The sequence below is a fragment of the Podarcis melisellensis genome (genome assembly GCF_964234715.1).
Source record: "Podarcis melisellensis genome assembly, chromosome: 2".
NCBI classification, from domain to species: domain Eukaryota; kingdom Metazoa; phylum Chordata; class Lepidosauria; order Squamata; family Lacertidae; genus Podarcis; species Podarcis melisellensis.
Window position 1 is genome coordinate 8,830,169 of NC_138529.1, and position 19,743 is coordinate 8,849,911.

Below are 19,743 nucleotides of genomic sequence, written 5' to 3' on the forward strand. Positions count from 1 at the left end.
AATGTTCTCTATTCTGAGGGTCGTTCCCTGTTTTGCACAACACTTGTGCAAGCTGCTTTTTAACAGCGATTCATTCTGCATGCTGTGATGAAGACTGAGGAGCTTGACACAAAGTGAATTTTGTGGTTGTCTGTAGAATGAGTCATGTGTTGGGTTTTCTTAAGGGCACAAATGCCTGACAGGTTTGCATTTGGGGCAGGTAAACCTGTGTTTGCAAGGCTTTGTTTTGCTAGAAGAAAGTAATACATTTCTGTAATGTACAATGTGCTACTCTAGGTGGTTTTGAGTCTTAAAAGGGGCAATAGGTGGCATTGAACATATAAATGCTAGCATCTTCATGGTAGTTATCTACACTCTGTCCTCTTTATCTGCATTTTACTGCATGTTCTGGGATTACATTGTGCCCCATTTAATGCCAATCTCCTTGTGTAAGAACATAAAAGCCCTTCTAGATACATTTATCTTTCAACACACCCTGGTTATGAAACACTTTGCCTGGGAGATTTGTCTGGCACCCTCTTCAATGATCTTTCGTTGTCTCTTTACTCATTTTTTTCTGCAGGCATTTGTTAATGTGGCTGACTAGTGTTCTTGTGCTTAACTACTGCTGCTCTTTACTCTTGGAAGTTTTAATTTTCTTCCTTTCCTTAGACTTTGGGTACTGCAATGAAATGTTGCAGTTTGAAATGATTCTGTTGAGTGTTCTACCCACTTAATTCCACCCCCACCCCCACTTGTCATTTCCCTCCCCCTCTCACTCAGCACTGAGTTGTTGCACCCTTTTGGATTTTTCCACCCCATTTTGAAGGGTGTCTGCAAATCTCAGGGTTATCCTGCATCTCCTTGCCTTTCTCTTGTGCATCAGTTGTGCTGTTTTGGCTTCAGCTCAATGAGCACTGGAAGACCAAATCATTATTAGAATAAAATATATCTGCCTGAGTGGGGATATAAAGTCCGTGTAATCCTGCATACCATTTTCCTCAGACGCCATCCAGTTGCTTCATGCCCTTTTTGTGGGTTTCCCAGATGTAACAGCCATTCCCTTCTCTGCTACAGTGGCTCCCATGCAAGCAATCATAACAAGAGAAATTGAGACATCAGGGGTGTGGAAGGGGATATGACAAGTACACCAGAGGTCATTCTATGGCAAATGTCTTTCAGCAAATTAAGAGCATCAGGTTGGAGCTTTATTGATTAAACAAATACCTAAACCATTTCACAGCATAAAGGCATTGAGGCGGCCTGTGTATACATTAAAAACAGACTAAAACGCAAGCTTTATAAACGACAAAATGATACATACAAACAACATCAGATACAAAATGGATATTCTATAGATGACTGGGTTACACTCAGTGAAAGCCTTCCTAAACAAAAATGCCTTCAGGTAGGCACCTAAACAGGATTGCGCCAGGTACCTATCTGATTTCAGCTATTAATTGATTCCACAGAGCTAGAGCTCTATGTCTTAACATTGCTCCATGTGCTCCTAATGTAGTTTGAATTGATTGTTCTGTGTAATTGAGCGTTTTGCTCTGGGACTCATTGCCCTGTGGATGTGACATGTTGTGAGTCTGTCCTATATATATTTATCTCTAGGGCAGGGGTTGCCAGACTCCGGGCCAGAATGTGTTTCTTCAGACCTCCCAGTTCAATCTGTGGGACTTTTCCCCAGGCCACACTACTCACTAGTCCTGCTCTGCACCTTCTTTCAAGTGATTTTTCCTAACTGGAATGCCTCATTAAACTGTGATAATGCATTTTGCTTGCCTAGGTAGAGGGGTGAAATGTCTGACTTTTCATTTGCTGAAATGTAGCCTATTGTATAAAGGTGAGTCACATTCATCCTCTCGCCCCTCCCACAACTCACAAAGAATTTGTGACCCTCAGGTTGAAAATGTTTCCCTTCTCTTTTACTAGGGGACAGATGTGTGGGTGGTCCTGTTTCGCCTCTTGTTCCCTTCTTATTCTGGCTTTAAATTTTGTGTATTGGGCACAGGCAGTTGTATGGTGGTGGAAGATCAGATAAGAGAAAAGAAAAGAGAGGTGACTGGATACTGTGAAGAACAGGCAGGCTATTATAAGAAATGTACAAGCGCCTTCCTCTGAAAAACTGTCTGCCTTGTGCTGGTGTTTGAAAAACGAGGAATTATGAGAGGTTAAAACATGGTGCTTTCTTTAAAAAATCAAAGCTGAGAATCTTGATCCCTGCATTTGATAACTGAACCTGAGCAAACCCCTCTGTGCAGAATCTCTGTAAAAGATTCAGAAAAGTGTGGGAGTACTGAAGGTCTTCTAACTTCTTCTGGTCACAAACCGGATATGGTGACAGGCAGAATTCCAGTGTGAAGAAATGGGTAGTTCAATGCTCTGGCCTCAATGAGGCTAGAGTTAACTGTGTTAGGGTCAAAGGGCCTTCTTTAATCAGTAATTTCCACTGAGGGTGCTAATTCTGGGTGGTGGATTGTAGGGGGGGTGGTTGTTTTGAGCTGCTTAACTTGGTTTCCTTTATCATCTTCCCTACAAATGGTTAACCTTTTTATTACACATGGGTGACATGGGAAGCTGACCTTATGGGAATTGTATAGAACTGAACCACAGTAGTACTGATAACTTAAAACCGCTTTATTTCCTAGCTTAGGTGCTCTTATCACAGTTCTGTTTTTAAAAAGCCTATTCCTACTAACTTGGTTGTTAAGAGTCTCTTTGTTGAGTTGTCATCTCTGTGTGGATTTACTGGTATTCTTAATCTAGTACCAAGGTCATTTTCGTAACTTGAAGTTAGGCTTACACATGAACATATGAAAGCTAGTAGCACACCTAAGAGGAGAGAAAAACACCCAGCTAGTTCTTTTTCAACGTAAAGGAACATCCTCGTGTGCTTCCCTGGAGCCATATTTACTATAGACAACCAATCTAGTGACTGAGGTTGTTGTGTGTGTGTGTGTGTGTGTGTGTGTGTGTGTGTGTGTGTACTATAAGAGACTGCTGAACAGTCACAATGCTAGATCAGGCTTCTGAGTCATGTCCATTGGGTTCACAACTGCCTTGATGGTGCTTCTAACAGGAATCAGGTCTGCACTCATCTCCGCTTTCAGGCCAAGGGAGCCAATGTTTGACCACAGAGAGCTTTTCTGGGTCATGTGGCCAGCATGACTAAACCACTTCTGGTGTAACGGATCTGGATCGAAAATAACAGGTCGCCAGTCATTTTTTTGTGACTCAGGAGCGCCACCCAGTGACACAAGTTGAGATTTCTAGTTGCTTTGTGACTCCTGCCACACCCTAATAAAGGTGAAATAGCAACTGTTTATGTACACTCCAAAGCTGATAGAATTTGAAGGTAGCCGTGTATATTGTTTCTATATGGATAACTGAAGTAATCCCACATTTGCCTTCAAATTAAGCATTGTGGTATGCTGTGTTGGAACTGGCTGTTTTGTGACTTCATTTAGGAAACACAATTGGAATTAAGTATTCACCAGCTGAATTTGCAAGCCTCTGATATCATAGCATTGCCCACTTCCAATTATGATGTGTGGCTAATAGACATGCTAATCTTCTGGAACAGAGCATTTTAACCAGATGCTGAATTTGAATAGTTATGTAAGCCCCAGACAAGACTGCTGTTGGTTCTGTATTCGTTGTTCGTGTATTGGAGCTGACTTCCTCAAAATAACGTTATTGAGGCACAGAAAAAATGAGCTATAAGGAAAAGGGGGGTATTGCTGTCTTAAATGGAAAGTTTTAATCTAATGTAAAACCGGTGTTCCTTCTCCAGTGTTTGGTCTGTTTCTGACATCTGGGAGCTCTCCCTTTTGATAACTGCTGAGGTAGAAAAATACCGTGGATCAAAAATAATTTTTTGTTCCTCTGTATTGCATTGCCTTGTAGAAACCTTAAACAGTATATTCTGCTTGCAAATTGTGGGCAAAATTTGGTGTGGCAAGCAAAACTGGCAGCCTGATATACCAAATGTTTGTTGTTTACTCACCAACTCAGAACATAATATCCCACCATAAACTGCCAAAATCATTGGGCATAAATTAAAATAACTTCCCCTGGGGTTAATACATTCTGGTAGTTGGTGCTAGCCCAGGCTTGAGGGGGTTATTGAACCACCACCCCAAATTTCTCCTATCATGTCCTCACCACTAGACAGGGATGTCTCAAGGCTGTATTTTGGCCCATGCTGCTCAGATTCCTATGGAAAATCTCAGAAGTGGCTTGGTGCTGAAATGATAGGGAAATTTTCGTATCCCTTGGGCGGTATCCTTAGATGAGTGGGACCTACTGATGGACTAGAAGCAAGGGTCTTGAACTGCTTGTGAGTTGACTCAAGGCAACATTTTTTTCAATGACTGCCTTATTTATTAAAAAATTGTCCAGTAGCACCTTAAAGCTTATACCCAGAACAAACTTAGTTGGTCTCAAAGGTGCTATTGGACAACTTTTTAATTTTTTATTTATTTCGACTGTGTCAAACCAACACTGCTACCTACCTAAATCTGCCTTTTTAATGTTCCTGAATACTTTCCCTACCAGCCCATGGACTAATTGTACTAGATGTACCTTGGTTGTTCTGACGTCTGCATTTGTGCAAGCATGTTTTTAAAGCTAACATTCATGTCATATTTTGGGTGTGCTGTAGGTAGAGATAGAGTCAAGTTGTTTATGAATGGAGCCCATCCCTCTCCTGCCTTGAAAACAATTCTGTACCAGCTTCTTGTCCTCACCTGTAGTCTCCCTGCTGCACTTATTGACCCACTTTTTTGGTGAACCATGGAGAGTGCTGGACCAGCACACCACCTTGATGACTATTTCCACATGTTCTCTGTTGGCCTTGAATGGCATGGAAGGAAAGCAATTCAGTGCTCTGGTTATGGCACATGCTATTTGTCCTGCAGTAAAGAGCCAGTGTGGTGTAGTGGTTAAGAGCGGTAGTCTCTCAATCTGGGGAACCGGGTTCGCTTCCCTGCTCCTCCACATGCATCTGCTGGGTGACCTTGGGCCAGTCACACTTCTCTGAAGTCTCTCAGCCCCACTCACCTCACAGAGTGTTTGTTGTGGGGGAGGAAGGGAAAGGAGAATGTTAGCCGCTTTGAGACTCCTTAAAGGGAGTGAAAGGCGGGATATCAAATCCAAACTCTTCTTCTTCTATGGCACATGCTATTTGTCCTGCAGTAAGGTGATACATATCCATTACTTCTGGTGGAAGCGGGAGCGTTTGTGTGTCAAGCTCCCCAGAGTCCAGTATTTTTCTCAAGCCTCCTGACTGCAAGACCATTTTATTTAGTCTGTGTTTTGGCAACTGAGCTTATTCATAGAAATGTTGGTTTCTTAGCCTGTTTGTGGCAGTAGGTATACAAGATTTCAGTGGGTAGCAGAAATATCAAAGTTGCAGCATAGGGCATTTGGATTTGAATGTCCTTAAAACCATCACGTTTGCAGGTACATAATCAGAACATGATAAATAAGCATGAGGAACTAGGAAAGAGGATTTTTTTTAAACCAAGGGACTATGACCCAATATACCATTATAGGTAAAGGTACCCCTGACCGTTAGGTCCAGTTGTGGACGACTCTGGGGTTGCAGCGCTCATCTCGCTTTATTGGCTGAGGGAGCCACCGTACAGCTTCCGAGGTCATGTGGCCAGCATGACTAAGCCGCTTCTGGCGAACCAGAGCAGCACATGGAAACGCCATTTACCTTCCCGCCGGAGCAGTACCTATTTATCTACTTGCACTTTGATGTGCTTTTGAACTGCTAGGTTGGCAGGAGCAGGGACTGAGCAATGGGAGCTCACCCCGTGGCGGGGATTCAAATCGCCAACCTTCTGATTGGCAAGCCCTAGGCTCTGTGATTTAACCCACAGCACCACCCGCATCCCTCTATTCCATTATAAGCTTGCATAAATAAATCAGCCTAAGAATGTACCATATTTTTCCATGTATAAGACAATGCTTTTTGCTAAAAAAAGAATTAGGCAAAAATTGGCTTACACATGGATAGTGAATGCAGAGTGGGGATGTGCAATTAATGGCAGCAGCAAACGGGAGATTGGCAGCGGCGACTGGGTGGGTGATTGGTGGCTGCGGCAAGGCTTGCTGGCGGTTGGCTGTGGCTGCAGCAATTGGGCAGGCGATTGGCAGCTGTGGCAAGGCGGGCAGGTGATTGGTGGCTGTGGAAAGTGGGTGGGTGGGAGGGCTGTTGGTGGCGGCAAGCAGGCAGACAATTGGCGCCTGCGGCGAGGTGTGTGATCGGCAGTGGTGGGCAGGCGGGTGAGCGATTGGCAGAAGTGACTCCCAACCCCCAAAAGCTGAACAACTTGATTTCTTAATTTGGTGTTAAAAAAATAGGGGTCGCCTTATATATGGGGGGGTCACTTACACGGAAAAATATGGGAATTCCACACACACTTACCCTAGGAGTAAGTACAGTGGTACCTCGTGTTACATACTTAATCTGTTCTGGAGGTCTGTTCATAACAGGAAACTGCTTGTAACATGAGGTGCGCTTTCGCTAATGGCGCTGCCCACTGCTGCCACACCGCCGGAGCGCAACTTCCACACACATCCTGGGGCAAAGTTCACAACAAGGGGCATCTGCTTCTGGGTTAGCAGAGCATGTAACCCGAAGCATTCATAAGGGGGATAGTACGTAACGCGAGGTACCACTGTATCTCTGAACTTCATGTATAGAACAGTTGCCTGATGAACAGCTAATTGGGGTAATAGACTTTGGTTTTGATGACATGGGACCTGATAGAGTAGGGATTGGGAAGCTTTTTGGCTCCAGCAGCCAGATCGCTATTGGGGTTGGCCTTGCAGGCCCAATTTCACAGGTGGGTGGGCAGGCAGCTACTTGTCAATTGCATGACATCATTTTGATAGCATATGATTGGTAGGTGAGCAGGGCTGCCCACCTTACAAAATCTCTCATGTGACGTTGAATGCCTCCCCACACTTCCCCTTAAAACTTAAATGTTGGAGGAACATGATGGACTTGCAGAAATAAGTGCTTTAACAGTGTGTCTTAAAGCTGCAAATCACCTTTTGAAGTAGTCTCTACCCCACTGTTTGTTTGAGAGAAGCCTTTTCATGATGCTGATTTAGGGTGTTGGTGTGCATCACCTCCAACTTGTGTTTGGCAGTGAATCCAAAATGTGTGTCAAAGGTAGCTGTTATGTGGCATATAGATGTATTTCTCTGGTCCTCTGCTAACTCCATTATTCACAAAGATCTGTAAGGTAAAAAGTACAGTTCTGCTATGTTTTGGTTCATGCTGTCCAATATAAATTCAGCTACATCCAATAATAAGCATCTTGCTTCATGACTTGAAGACTCTCAGATTATGTGTGTGTTGGATTTATCACTTCATTCTTTTAAGAGTCAATATTCCATTTCAAAATAGCATTCCTCCTAAGTTTGTAAGAGCTGATGGATCTCATTCTCACTGCTTTACGGGAGTTTGGGGTGGGGTAGAGATGGCAGCCAGGGTTCAATCCACCAAAACCTGCATGAGTAGTGCATCATCAACTGTAGGATGTCAGAGAACCTTGAAAAAAGGTTTCTGGGACCCTGTCATTAGAAATTGGGGCGGGGTGTGTGTCTGCTAGTCTAGTTCTGCCCTGTTGAATGGTAAGGGGGTATGTCTTTTAAACCAGGACCAAGATACTGGAAACAGTGGCCTTCACTGGGTCTTAATACAAAAAAACCTTAATTCCTACAAGAAGCAATTGAAATATTAGGTCTTTCTAATGATATTAGGTCTTTCTAATGATAAACTTAAAGCAACCTTTCTCATTTTTCATCATTCACCTCATCAAACATATGTTGTCTGGGTCAAGAAAATAGTGAATGTGAAGGTCACCAATGAGGGGTGTATCCCACAGCTGTGTGTACTTTAGTCTCACATGGCTATTGGGAGAGGCAGGCCCTGAATTTGACCCATTTGACTTTTTTCTCACCATCCTGCCCTCTCCAAACCTCTCAGTGGTGTGAAGAGTCCGAGTAGTGCAACTTGGGTTTGGATGCTGGTCGCAGGCTTGTGAGAGAAATGGGAATATTACTTCATCACTGTTTCCCTAGAAGTCTTTGCACTAAACTAAACCCAATTTGCACTTAATCTTTTACCAGTTTGCTGTACATGCAATTCATGGGCATTTTTGCCCATGCAACTTCTCCCGAGTACAAATTTTCCATCTGTCTATACATATACAAAATGGAATGGAGAGGGGCAGTGCTTTCTTAAGCTTCCCATTTTAGAGCCTGCGGGGGTGGGGGATTGTTGCTAGTCCCTCTGAATGGAAAAGTTTTCCAATTTCTTTTGGTTGAATAAACTGATGTTTTGCTAGTATTCTGGGTCAGCTGTTCAACATGACAAATTCTGGAAAATGTGGCAAGATATTTTTTGTACCACTATAGATCGTGTGGCAGGAGTGTTCCAAAGTATGTTCTGAACATTGATGTAAAAAAACATAGTTACCATGGTGTAGAAATCTGCTGTGTTAATGAATTCCTAGTAATCTTAACTAATCTTCCTGATGGAAGGAAGGATTTAAATCCCTACTTCCTAGCAGCATAAGCATTGTAGCACCAATCTTTAAATAACAGAAGCTGCTATGGGTTTTGTAGGGCAAGAGGCTGAACTGTGCCTTGCTTTTACATAAAAGATCGTTTGGGCATCAGTTTTTATGTGTCAGTGGTAAACAATATCTGGTGATATTGGCTTGGATGTACACGCCTGTGCAATTGTGACAAGCATATTTCACTATACACAGGAAAGATTGTGTGCTTGTTAATGGTTGTTATTTATTGGACAAATCCTGGCTGAGATATTTTATGTTTTAATGTTTTTAAATTGTCAGCAGAATGAGTGCTTGAGCATAAAGGGTTCTATCTCAGATGTACAGAAAGCTGAGGGTTACAGCTTATAGCTAAATTTTGTGCTTTTTCTATCCTCCTGTCTACAAGCATTTAGAAATACACACACATATATAGCACTGAAAGATTCAGAGACATGCAAAATCCAAGTGATAGCTATGTCCTAAATCACGCATTAGTCTAGGACAGAGGTCGGCAACCTAAGGCCCATGGGCCAGAAGCAGCCCATGAGGGTCACTTAACTGGCCCATGAGCTGCTCCTGAGCAGCCCGCTCGGCAAGTCCTCACGCACTGCGCTAAACTGGCACAGGAACTCTCTTTCCATGGCTCCGGAAATCGCTTCTACGCATGCCCAGACACCGGAAATCGTGTCTGTGCATGTCTGCAGCGCCGAAAATTGCATCTGCGCAGGCATGATTATCGGCATCTGGGCATGCGCAGAAGCGAATTCCATCACTGTGGACATGCGCAGACATGATTTCCGGCATTGCACTGTGCCAGTCCGGCCCACAGGGGAACTCCACAGGAGTGATCCAACCCATCCCCCAGCAAGCCTTGCCGACCTTCCTGATCTAGGAAGTGTGGATTGGGTCTGTTTGTATTGGAAATCACAACTGCTGAATTCTTCAAGCATCCTGGCTTCACAGGCTCTAGGATTTAAGCCCTTATTTTTACAAGACTTTATCCAAACTTATTCAAAGGTAGACCCTTGCTCTAAACATTTAGTTTGGAATACAGCTGACCACTCAGTCTTGCTGCTGTCTCCCTTTTTCTTTTATTAAACTCATCATTGCTGAATCTTGATTTGAAGGGGATCAGTATCACAGAGCTTCCAGAAAAGGCCAGTTGCAGTCTGGGAATAAACCATACAGATACTTCAGTCAGCTCTCTTCATTTGATATCACGAGGCATTCTAAATTTCTGTGTCGCTTTTTGAGGGGCTTCAAAGGGTAGTTCCCCAAACACACGTAACTGAGGAGAACATATCCAGAATAAGATCATGGTTGTTTGATGTTGGATATGGTCACTGCAGAACTTAAATGGATTAGCTGTGGACCTCTGGCTGATAAGACTTCTCAGAGGATTTTGGTGCCGAACTAATTGTGAATCTGAAGTGGAATCTCAGCAGACCCATTGTTTTTAAAAGGCAAATCCTGGAGAGGGAGAGTGGGTTTTTCCCTAGTTATCTTCTCCCCATCTACAGTTTTAGGTCTTACACTTCAGTGAGTTGAAGCTGTTTCAGACTCTTGTTAGTAAAGTTAGCCTTCATTGGGTAGGGAGAGGCTTACAGCTTATGTAAGGGATATTGTGATGACTCAGACCCCTCTCCTAGAGTGGCATTTCTGTGAGGCATGTGATCCTGTGCAGATTCCCATCCCCACCCCCCAGAAAAGGACTACCCAGTCTGAGCTATAACCAATGATGTAGGATTGCTTCAGATCAGTAGCTGTTTGAGGACAGGAGCATAGTTCTCTTTCGATTTGTGAAAGTCCTTATCTAAACTTTAGAGGCAGGTGGCATTCACTCTCTGGGGTCAAAAGCAACAGGCTGGCTGACCTGCTGTTAGGACAACAGCTAGTTTGCCTCTTTAGACAGAGAGATGTTGTTCAGTGGTTATAATTGTTTACACTTCCTTTAAATCCAAATTGTTCTTACTGCAAGAGCCGTGGATGAAAGTAGAACGATTCTTAATATAAGCCTAAATGCCAGACCTTTCCAAACTTGTACCCTGTTGGACTTGGGAACACCCATCAGCCACAATCAGCATGGCCAATGGTTATAGATGATGCATTAGTAATGTCTGCCATACGGCCTGATCAAATACCTCTTATAAGGATCTCTGGCTAGACTAAGGATTATACATGAACAGTAGATACACACACACACACACACACACACACACACACACACACACTTTATCATATTTTGTCTCTCTCAATTAAGATCCTGGAAATAATTTTTTGTTTTATGTCCTGATATGCTCTATGGATTTGTCCAGTCGCCAAATATGGGTAATCATAGCAACTCTTGACGAAAACCATTTTCTTGTAGTGATGTCCTTGCCCTGCCCATCTTTAAGCAAGAAGAATCCAGCTTGCCTCCTGACAATGAGAACAAAATCCTACCTTTTCAGTATGTCTTATGTGCTGCCACTTCCCCTGCTGTGAAACTCCATGATGAAACTCTCACCTATCTCAATCAAGGTAAGCCGCATTTCTGTTGCCAGAACATCAGGTGGGGATTAGGTGCTTTCCCAGTCGTGGCATTTATATTGCTTCCTTGCTTCATGCCTCTTTTAGCTCACTTTCCAGAGTGCACACTCAAGGCCACAGCACAAATTATTTTAGACTTTCTTGTCTTTCAACCTATCTGCTGTGCTCTCTTTGGGGGCCATGAATAGCTTTCTTCTGAACTCTTGGTTGGAAATTCGTGTTCTAGTTTTTGCCTAATGATTGAAAGTCTGAAACCAAAGGTAGAAAAGATGCAGATAGAAGTCCAAATTATTTATCTAATTAAAATACTTGTATGCCACGCTTCAGTAAACCACCAGGATTCATATCATGGGAATAAACTATGTAGGTTTTGTCAGTTTAGAACATTTGAATTTTGGTGCTGTGTTAGCACAAATTAAGACCCTGAATGAAAACAGCTGAAATGTTGTGGTAGATGAAATGCTACCTCCCTAACAAGTCCTTGTTTCTTTCAGCAGAGATTAAGTTCTTAAAAAAAAAATAATTAGGACCAGATTAAAGTACAGTGGTACCTCAGGTTACATACGCTTCAGGTTACAGACTCTGCTAACCCAGAAATATTACTTTGGGTTAAGAACTTTGCTTCAGGATGAGAACAGAAATCGTGCAGCGGTGCAGCAGCAGGAGGCCCCGTTAGCTAAAGTGGTGCTTCAGGTTAAGAACAGTTTCAGGTTAATAACACACCTCCAGAACAAATTAAGTTCTTAACCCGAGGTACCACTGTAAATAGTGTTCCTAACAGAAGCTAGGGCAACAGGGTTTCCCTGCGAGAACCTTCCTCTGCTTGTTGCACCATGGCGGAAAGGTTCATGGTGAAGGGATGGAGGGGGAGCGATACAACTTCTTGCCAAGGGCGCAAGGGTCCCTAAGTCTGGGGCTACATGAAAGTGGACTTGGACAAGCTCACATCCTTTCACTCAAAATGCCTCCCCTCACACTGGATAGGGGTGTGTGTAAGTTACCATGATGCTTTCTTTTCACTTAAACTTGTTATACTATGACCTCAAGAAAAGTATATTTTTCTTTTGTAGCAACTTCAGAAATCTTTTCTTCCTCAGGTCAGTCCTATGAAATCAGAATGCTGGACAACAGGAAAATGGGGGAATTGCCTGAGTTAAATGGAAAGCTTGTAAAGGTGAGTGCCCATAATAATCGATCCTCTCCTAAAAGCTCTGGGTTGGTGACAAGGTTAAACGTGCTTGTCAGGTAACTAGCGACACCTGTGAACGTAATTCAATCAATCTCTGGTGTCAGCAGTTTGGTAGAGCCACTGTCTATCCAAGCAGACCCCAGTAGTGTTGGGTTCATGCCCCTCTAGCTGTGAAATGAACCTTGAATGTAAACTGCCTACACATGTAAATTCCATCCTGTGTGTGCTCCATTCGCACCATCCATCAGTTTCATGGTGGAGAGATGGTGCAAGGTTACACTTTAGAAAAGCGAAAATCTTCCGACTGGCCACACCAATTTGTCTAAGCTTGTCTAAAGGTTCCAAGTTCTAGCATATGCTGTTTACTCAATGAGAAAATCTCCTTATTAACCTAGAGTATATTCAGAGTGGTGTTCCATGATCGGCGACTTCAGTATACAGAGCACCAGCAGCTGGAAGGCTGGCGATGGAACAGGCCAGGTGATAGGATATTGGATATTGGTGAGTGACTTCTGCAAGCATGGACTAATTTGGCATTGTAACTTTTTGTAACATGGACCTTGGAGGGCATTGGAAAATGCCACCACTAGAGGTATAGAGCTCTTTATTGATTTTGAGAGTGGTTTCAGTCTCTGCTCAGAGCGTAATCGTTTGCCATAGTTTGACTTAGGTGGCTCCAATTTTTTTTAAAATGTTGCCTTCCGATGTGAACGTAGCTCAGTTCACCTGCTTATACCACCTTGCGCCTATTGCTCTGTAAGTACTTTCCTGCAGTACACCTGCACTCTGCTTGGGATACATGTCAAGGATTATGTAGTTAAAAGCCTCCACATTTGGGTAGGCAGTTTTCTGGTCCCTTCTGGCTTCCTACACCTATGTCAAATGACTTAGCACTTCTGTTCTTGCCAGGAGAGAATGAGCCTCTTACTGTTGGTACAGTGGTACCTCGGGTTACATACGCTTCAGGTTGCATATGCTTCAGGTTACAGACTCCGCTAACCCAGGAATATTACCTCGGGTTAAGAACTTTGCTTCAGGATAAGAACAGAAATCGTGCTCTGGCAGCGCGGCAGTAGCAGGAGGCCCCATTAGCTAAAGTGGTGCTTCAGGTTAAGAACAGTATCAGGTTAAGAACGGACCTCTGGAATGAATTAAGTACGTAACCAGAGGTACCACTGTACATTCACTTACTGCCTTAAATTCAGTAGATTATTATAGTTGACTCAGAGGTGAAACTTGTAATTTATAGGTTTCAGAATTCTGCTTTTCTTGGTATCTAATATTGGTTTCTGCTTAGAATCATAGAATTGTAGAGTTGGTAGCTTCCTAGAGGGTCTTTTAATCCAACCCTTTGCAATGCAGGAATATGCTTCATCAGTTCATAAGTTTATTCTTCTAGCCGAAGGCCATGACAAACATGTAGCAATAATATTCATAAAGTAATGCAGAACACACATCCTTAATATAAACCAGCATCCATGATGTGTGAGGGAAAAGATACCAGCAAAGTATGCATAAGCCTGTCGTTCTGAATTCCTAAATTTTCCTGAAATAGGTTAGCAGGGCAGTCCAGAAGCAGCTTACATAGATAGTGCCTCAGTTTTATACTGTAACAGGCATGCTGGTACCTAGATTTTTGCCTTAATTAATTAATTACCATCCTGTCTTCCATCCTGGAACTCAAGGTAGAATACATGGGATTCACAGTTGGTCTCCCACATAGGGACTGACCAGACCAAAGCTTGCTTAGATTCAGTGATGTCGGTGCATCGTGTGCCTTCAGACTGTACCCTAAATTACCCAGTCTTTGAAGCTCTTGGTGCATTATTTACTACATAAGTCCCTTAACATTGTGGTGGTCTTGCCATGCCTCTCCTAGCCTCGTTCTAAAGGGTTGGGCTTTTGTCTCCTGCAGATATTCCAATGTCCGTGGGTATAATCGATCCCAGGGCAAACCCCACGCAATTGAATACTGTAGAGTTTCTGTGGGATCCTTCAAAGAGGACTTCTGTATTTATTCAGGTAAATCTATACTACATGGGAGGTGTTTCTTAACTGTTCTCTCTGGTTAGGTATGTAGCAAGCAAGATTTGATGCCATCAGTTTTGATGGATCTCTACTGCCATATACCTGATACAATCACCCTGTCCCTCTTCCAAATTCATATATTAGAGGAATAAAAGAGCAGTCCTATTCTTCTGCAGGGTGTTCCTCTGAAGTGTACTTGGGTCTCCTTCTGCCTTTCTTTCTTGGATCTGCTTGCTCTCAGTGAACCACTGAGTACCATTACAAATTCATAGCTGCCAGGCTCAGATTTCAATTGACATTGTTTTAAGTGTCAGCACTGTGCAGCAGAGACAGTGGAAAAAAGTCAGTTCATGGGTACCTGGGGATTCTTCCAGCTCCGTGAATGCTGATGAGAAGCTGTCTGTCTTAGTTACAACCGAGAAGGCTCAACAAATTGTAATCTCTACTTGGGAGGCTCACTATAATGAACTTTGAGAACCCTTGAACTAAAGAGTAATGCTAATTGCCCTTGACAAGAACAAAGTAGAATTCTGACTGGCAAAACTGACGGGGAAAGCTACCATTCGTTTCACTGCTTCAAGGGTGTTGAACACTGAGGTGCCGGGGAAGGATTCTGATTACTGGCTTTAATTTGGTTTCTGTTCCCGTCAACTGTGGTGGGGGCAGGACAGATGCTGGCAAAGGGAGCAGACCCCTTCAGAAGCCCTCCCACCTAGGACGATGACTCAACCAGAATGAGGCCACACTTTCGAGACTTATTTCTAGGGATTTTTTTATTTGATCTCTTCTCTGCCTGTTGGAGGATTAGGTCAATATTACGATTTCACTAATCCTTGTGGCTTGTTGAGGTAGGTCACTTTTAGAGGCATGGTGCCAAACCTGTGAAGTCACCTTCAAAGTCCATTAGGAATAAATGGTGCGTATTCAGTCCATTCTGGACAGTGCTGTCTGGTTTTGATTTTGAAAAATAATGTTTGCTGGTAATCCAGGGGTACACAGTGGATGTTGCTGGACTACAGCTACCTTGACCAATGGCCATTCTGGCTGAGGCTGATGGCAGTTGGAGTTCAACAGCATATGGAGTTCTATGGCTACCTCTTACATTAAGCCATATCTTCTCCCTTTAGAATAAGACTTTCAGTTGTACTGAGTGGAAGCATTAGCCTATTCAAGTATTAAGGGCATCTAGGAAAACGAAAACCCAGGCTGTTTTCTTTGGACCCCCCAACATGCCTTTTCAGCTCTGTGGGCTTGGTGCAGGTTTAACTATGATTACAAGATCAAAAAACATTACGATACTGGGAGAATATCCTTCCTCCTTGGGCTTGCTGCTCTTCACTTCTGATCAAATTCTCATCCCTTTTCATTGTAAGCTGTGGTTAGCAGGTAGCTTCTCACTGCAGTTAGTTCAACTTGATGCAGTTGGTGCTCAGAAGAGGAGATCATACACCCAAGGGGGGAGAGGGAGGGGCTCTTCCATGTGCTCCCAGTCTAAGAGATCAGCCCTGAGTAGGAAATGCCTGCTGGGTGTGATTGCAGTTTACAGATCCTGCTGAGAGATAACTTGGGAGCAAACAGAAACCTTGGAATATAATTTGAAAAGCCATCAGTAACTTTGGTTTTCTCCATATTCTAGGGTCCCACAGACCAATCCATAATCCCTATTCTCCTCTGCTAGCATTTTCCATTGACAAGTTACCTCTTTCTTGCATGCATACTTCTGTAGAGAAATTATAGATTTCAGTTGCGCTGAACTGCAGAACACAATATCGTTTCGTTGCTTCTTCTGGCCTGGCTGCTGATGCCCCCTGCCCCCGGTTTGATTAAAAGCCAGAGAGCAGGATGAACTCCTTCCTGTTGTCAAGAGCTTTGTTTGCTATTGGAAATGGAGTCCCCAGACTAGCTGGTATCCTGCGCTATCACTTTCCTGGAGTAATGGTTAAACTGTTCATGTTCACCTTTGTTGTACAAGCAGCAAGCCTGCAGCCTGGAGCATCTCTGTGTCTGTTTTTCTTCACAGGTGCACTGCATCAGTACAGAGTTCACCATGAGGAAGCATGGTGGCGAGAAGGGTGTGCCATTCCGAGTCCAGATTGACACTTTTAAGGAGAATGAGAATGGGGAATACACTGAGCACTTGCATTCTGCCAGCTGCCAGATCAAAGTCTTCAAGGTATGTGTGTCTTTTAATCCATCCAGTGCATACCACCCACCGTTTTTACTCAATTTGAACTAAAACCTGACTTTCTTAGAAGAACCTTAATGTTGGGGAATGTATTAGTATCCATACCACCTGCAGCCCTTCACCAGCTGGTCCTAGGTAGGTTACAAAAATTTAAAATTCAGTATTAAACACAGTTAAGTCAAATTATAATTGACACATGTAACTTTATGATGTGACATCCCCATTTGGTTGCCTCTACTGGAATGTCTAATACTACAACCATCAGCTGATATTTCCCTTTCCTTTCTGAACAGCTACTAAGCTCTGTATTTCCTTCATGGGTATGTTTTGTCACTTGAATTTATTTATTTTTAATTGATTTGAAAGACAAATTACAGCCCCCAGAATAGGGTGGGTCCTGAAAACACACATGTTGGGCGTCAAAGATCAGAGTTAAGAGGTGGCTTAAGCTGCCAGATGCACCTCTGTGGGAGGGAAACCCACAACTTAGGGGCTGCCACAGAGAATGTACTCTCTAAGTAGGACTCTGGGGAGGACATAGTCTTGTCTTCATAGGCAACAGGCATATCCTCCTCCTTTTTTGTTCAATGGGCCCATTGTGAGACCTAGCATTAAGCTATTGGTGATATACATCAGTTATATTGTTGTGCTTACCCGAGGCAAAATAGCACTGGATATTTCTGAAGGGAGCTATTCAGGAATAAACAGGCCTTGATGAGGACTTAGTAGTAGAGGAATGTTTGGGGAAACTAAAACCACAGTTTATGCCTGCATATGCACAGTATTAGGAATAGCTGGACTTAAAACTGTTTAGTACACTACTTTTCCTTAAAGCATGTGAAAATGCATTGGAGCCAATATTGTGTTGGATTGGAGCAGTTGCTTATGTGGATGTTTTAGGGCCTAGCTGATTGGCCAGGTCATCCTGTAGAAAACTTATTTACTCCAGGAAAAGCTGAGCCAAAAATCACTGTAGAGGCAAGAGAACTCTTGCCAACATCAACCTTTTATCTCCTCTCCCTCAAAAGTTCCCACTGGCATGTGATACAAGAGCTCCAACTTACAGATAATAAATGTGTGGAATGAGCCTAAAACGTGTGCAGTATGTGATTATTTCCTACAAGAAAAGTTGCCATGCTTCCTTGTTTCAGAAACTCTGGAAAGGGCTTCAGTCCTTTTTGAATTCCAATCTTCTGAACATGATTTCTGAGAGCCAAACTAGACATGAAAGTGGCAAATGCATTTTCCTTTAAATCCAAGTCTGTCTCATTCAATCACACAGAAACAATTTTTGTGGGGGCAGGGGAACATGTTGTTTCAGAGCAAAAGCTTTATGTGCATATTAGGGGATGTGAACTCTACACCATGTCAACTATTTTTTGTAGCCTCTTCCCCCACTCCCCTCGACCAAAGCTTCTCTCTGTACATTCACTTCTAATATTGGAGCTTAGGTGAAGATACAATTTCCTGAAGGTGGGCTGCCCCTCATTTTCTTACATGTTTTTATACGTAACAGAAGAGACGCCACAATGAGACTGCAGCCATAACATCTAGTCCCTCAGAACAGCACAAGTAACTTTGAGGATACAGGAAAGCGAGGGTTTTGTATATAATCCCTGTCCAAAGTGAGCACTTCTGATTACTGCTACCTGTAGGTATTCAGGCAGATTTATAGGTGTTTTAGCTAGATAAAAATCTGCAGGGCTTCAGCAAGAGAATTCAAAGTGCAAGAGGAGCAGCAGAACAGGTTTTTCATGTTTGCATGAATTTCCAGAATGAACTTTTAAGCTCTTGTAGGGGAAATGAGTATCTCCCATCCACCAGCTCACTTTTCTCTTTAGGGGTCTGTTGCCAGTCTAGTTCCTTGCCAGGATCACTGAGAAACATTTGTATACATAAATGTATTACTATGTGTGCATGTATGTATTACACACTCACCCATCATCCTAGTGCTGTCCTTATCAGCTGAGAAGAACTTTGGCTTAGTGCTTCCTTTCCCTAGATCCCATGTTCTGGTTTGACTAACATGTTGCTTTCCAGCCCAAAGGAGCCGACAGAAAGCAAAAGACAGACAGAGAGAAAATGGAGAAGCGAACACCTCATGAGAAGGAAAAGTATCAGCCTTCATATGAGACTACAATACTTACAGAGGTAAGGCATGCAATGTGAGTCGTAGTATCTAGAACCTCTATTTTTGAACAAAGCCATTTAAAAGGCTGGTGCGAGTGGGTGGGTGGGTGGGCTGGCTTGCTTACAGGTAATGTGCTTGCAAAAGTTCACTCGGAAACCCAAGTGTTAGAATGTTTGCACCAAGGTACAAGACAGGGCAAAGGTGTGATTGAATGGCGTTGTCTGGCCAAAGTAATGGACACTTGCTCAGAGCCATTGTTGTCCAGCAAGTGCCAAACGGCGCAAGAGTAGCTCTAATACTTTGGAATAGTTTCTATTCCTGGTCCTGTGGCCTCTGGCACATGATTCTGGGCACGTTTGTTTAAACAGCAACGAAACCAATGCTGCAGCTCTATGGGTTTCTGTGTGGTCAGTGTCACAAATAAATAAAAGTGGGTGGCAGCTGTGCATGTAATGTTGACACTGCTGCAACATGCTCCAGGCCATCAATCCCTGATGTGCAGATGTTACATGTATAAATACCAGCAATTCACTTTTAGCCTGACAAGTACCGTATTTTTCGCTCTATAAGACACACTTTTTCCCTCTTAAAAAGTAAGGGGAAATGTGTGTGCGTCTTATGGAGCGATTGCAGGTTGCACGGCTATCCCAGAAGCCAGAACAGCTAGAGGGAGCGCTGCGCAGCGCTCCCTCTAGCTGTTCTAGCTTTGCGCGAAGCCTCTGCAGGGAGAAAAGCCCACAGGAGCTATGCGCTTTTTAAAGGATGTGCGGCTCTTGGGGGCTTTTCCCCGAGGAGGGAGAAGGGACTGACTGGCCGCCCCTCAGTCCTTTCCCCCACCTCCCGGAAAAGCCCCCAAGAGCCGCACTCCCTTTCACTAGCCACATGGAGCTCTTGGGGGCTTTTCCCCTGAGGAGGGAGAAGGGCAGCCCGTTAGTGAAAGGGAGCACTGAGCAGAGCCTGGAATGCATGCATCCCAGCACATGCTCTACTCAGCGCTCCCTTTAAAAATACTTTTTTTCTTGCATTCCCCTTCTAAAAACTAGGTGCGTCTAATGGTCAGGTACGTCTTATGGAGTGAAAAATACGGTATATGAAGCACCACGTGCGTAAG

At 43.4% G+C, this 19,743-nt stretch overlaps 1 protein-coding gene across 1 annotated transcript in view; it reads left to right on the plus strand.

Moving 5' to 3' along the window:
- The window catches only part of TFCP2 (transcription factor CP2), a 34,486-nt gene that overhangs the window by 5,614 nt on the left and 9,129 nt on the right, over positions 1–19,743 (plus strand). Inside the window, exons 2-7 of the mRNA XM_081898749.1 lie at positions 10,939–11,090; positions 12,197–12,273; positions 12,684–12,789; positions 14,204–14,310; positions 16,337–16,489; positions 18,542–18,652. Coding sequence (XP_081754875.1) covers positions 10,939–11,090; positions 12,197–12,273; positions 12,684–12,789; positions 14,204–14,310; positions 16,337–16,489; positions 18,542–18,652 — 706 coding nt within the window. The remainder of the gene's footprint in view (positions 1–10,938; positions 11,091–12,196; positions 12,274–12,683; positions 12,790–14,203; positions 14,311–16,336; positions 16,490–18,541; positions 18,653–19,743) is intronic.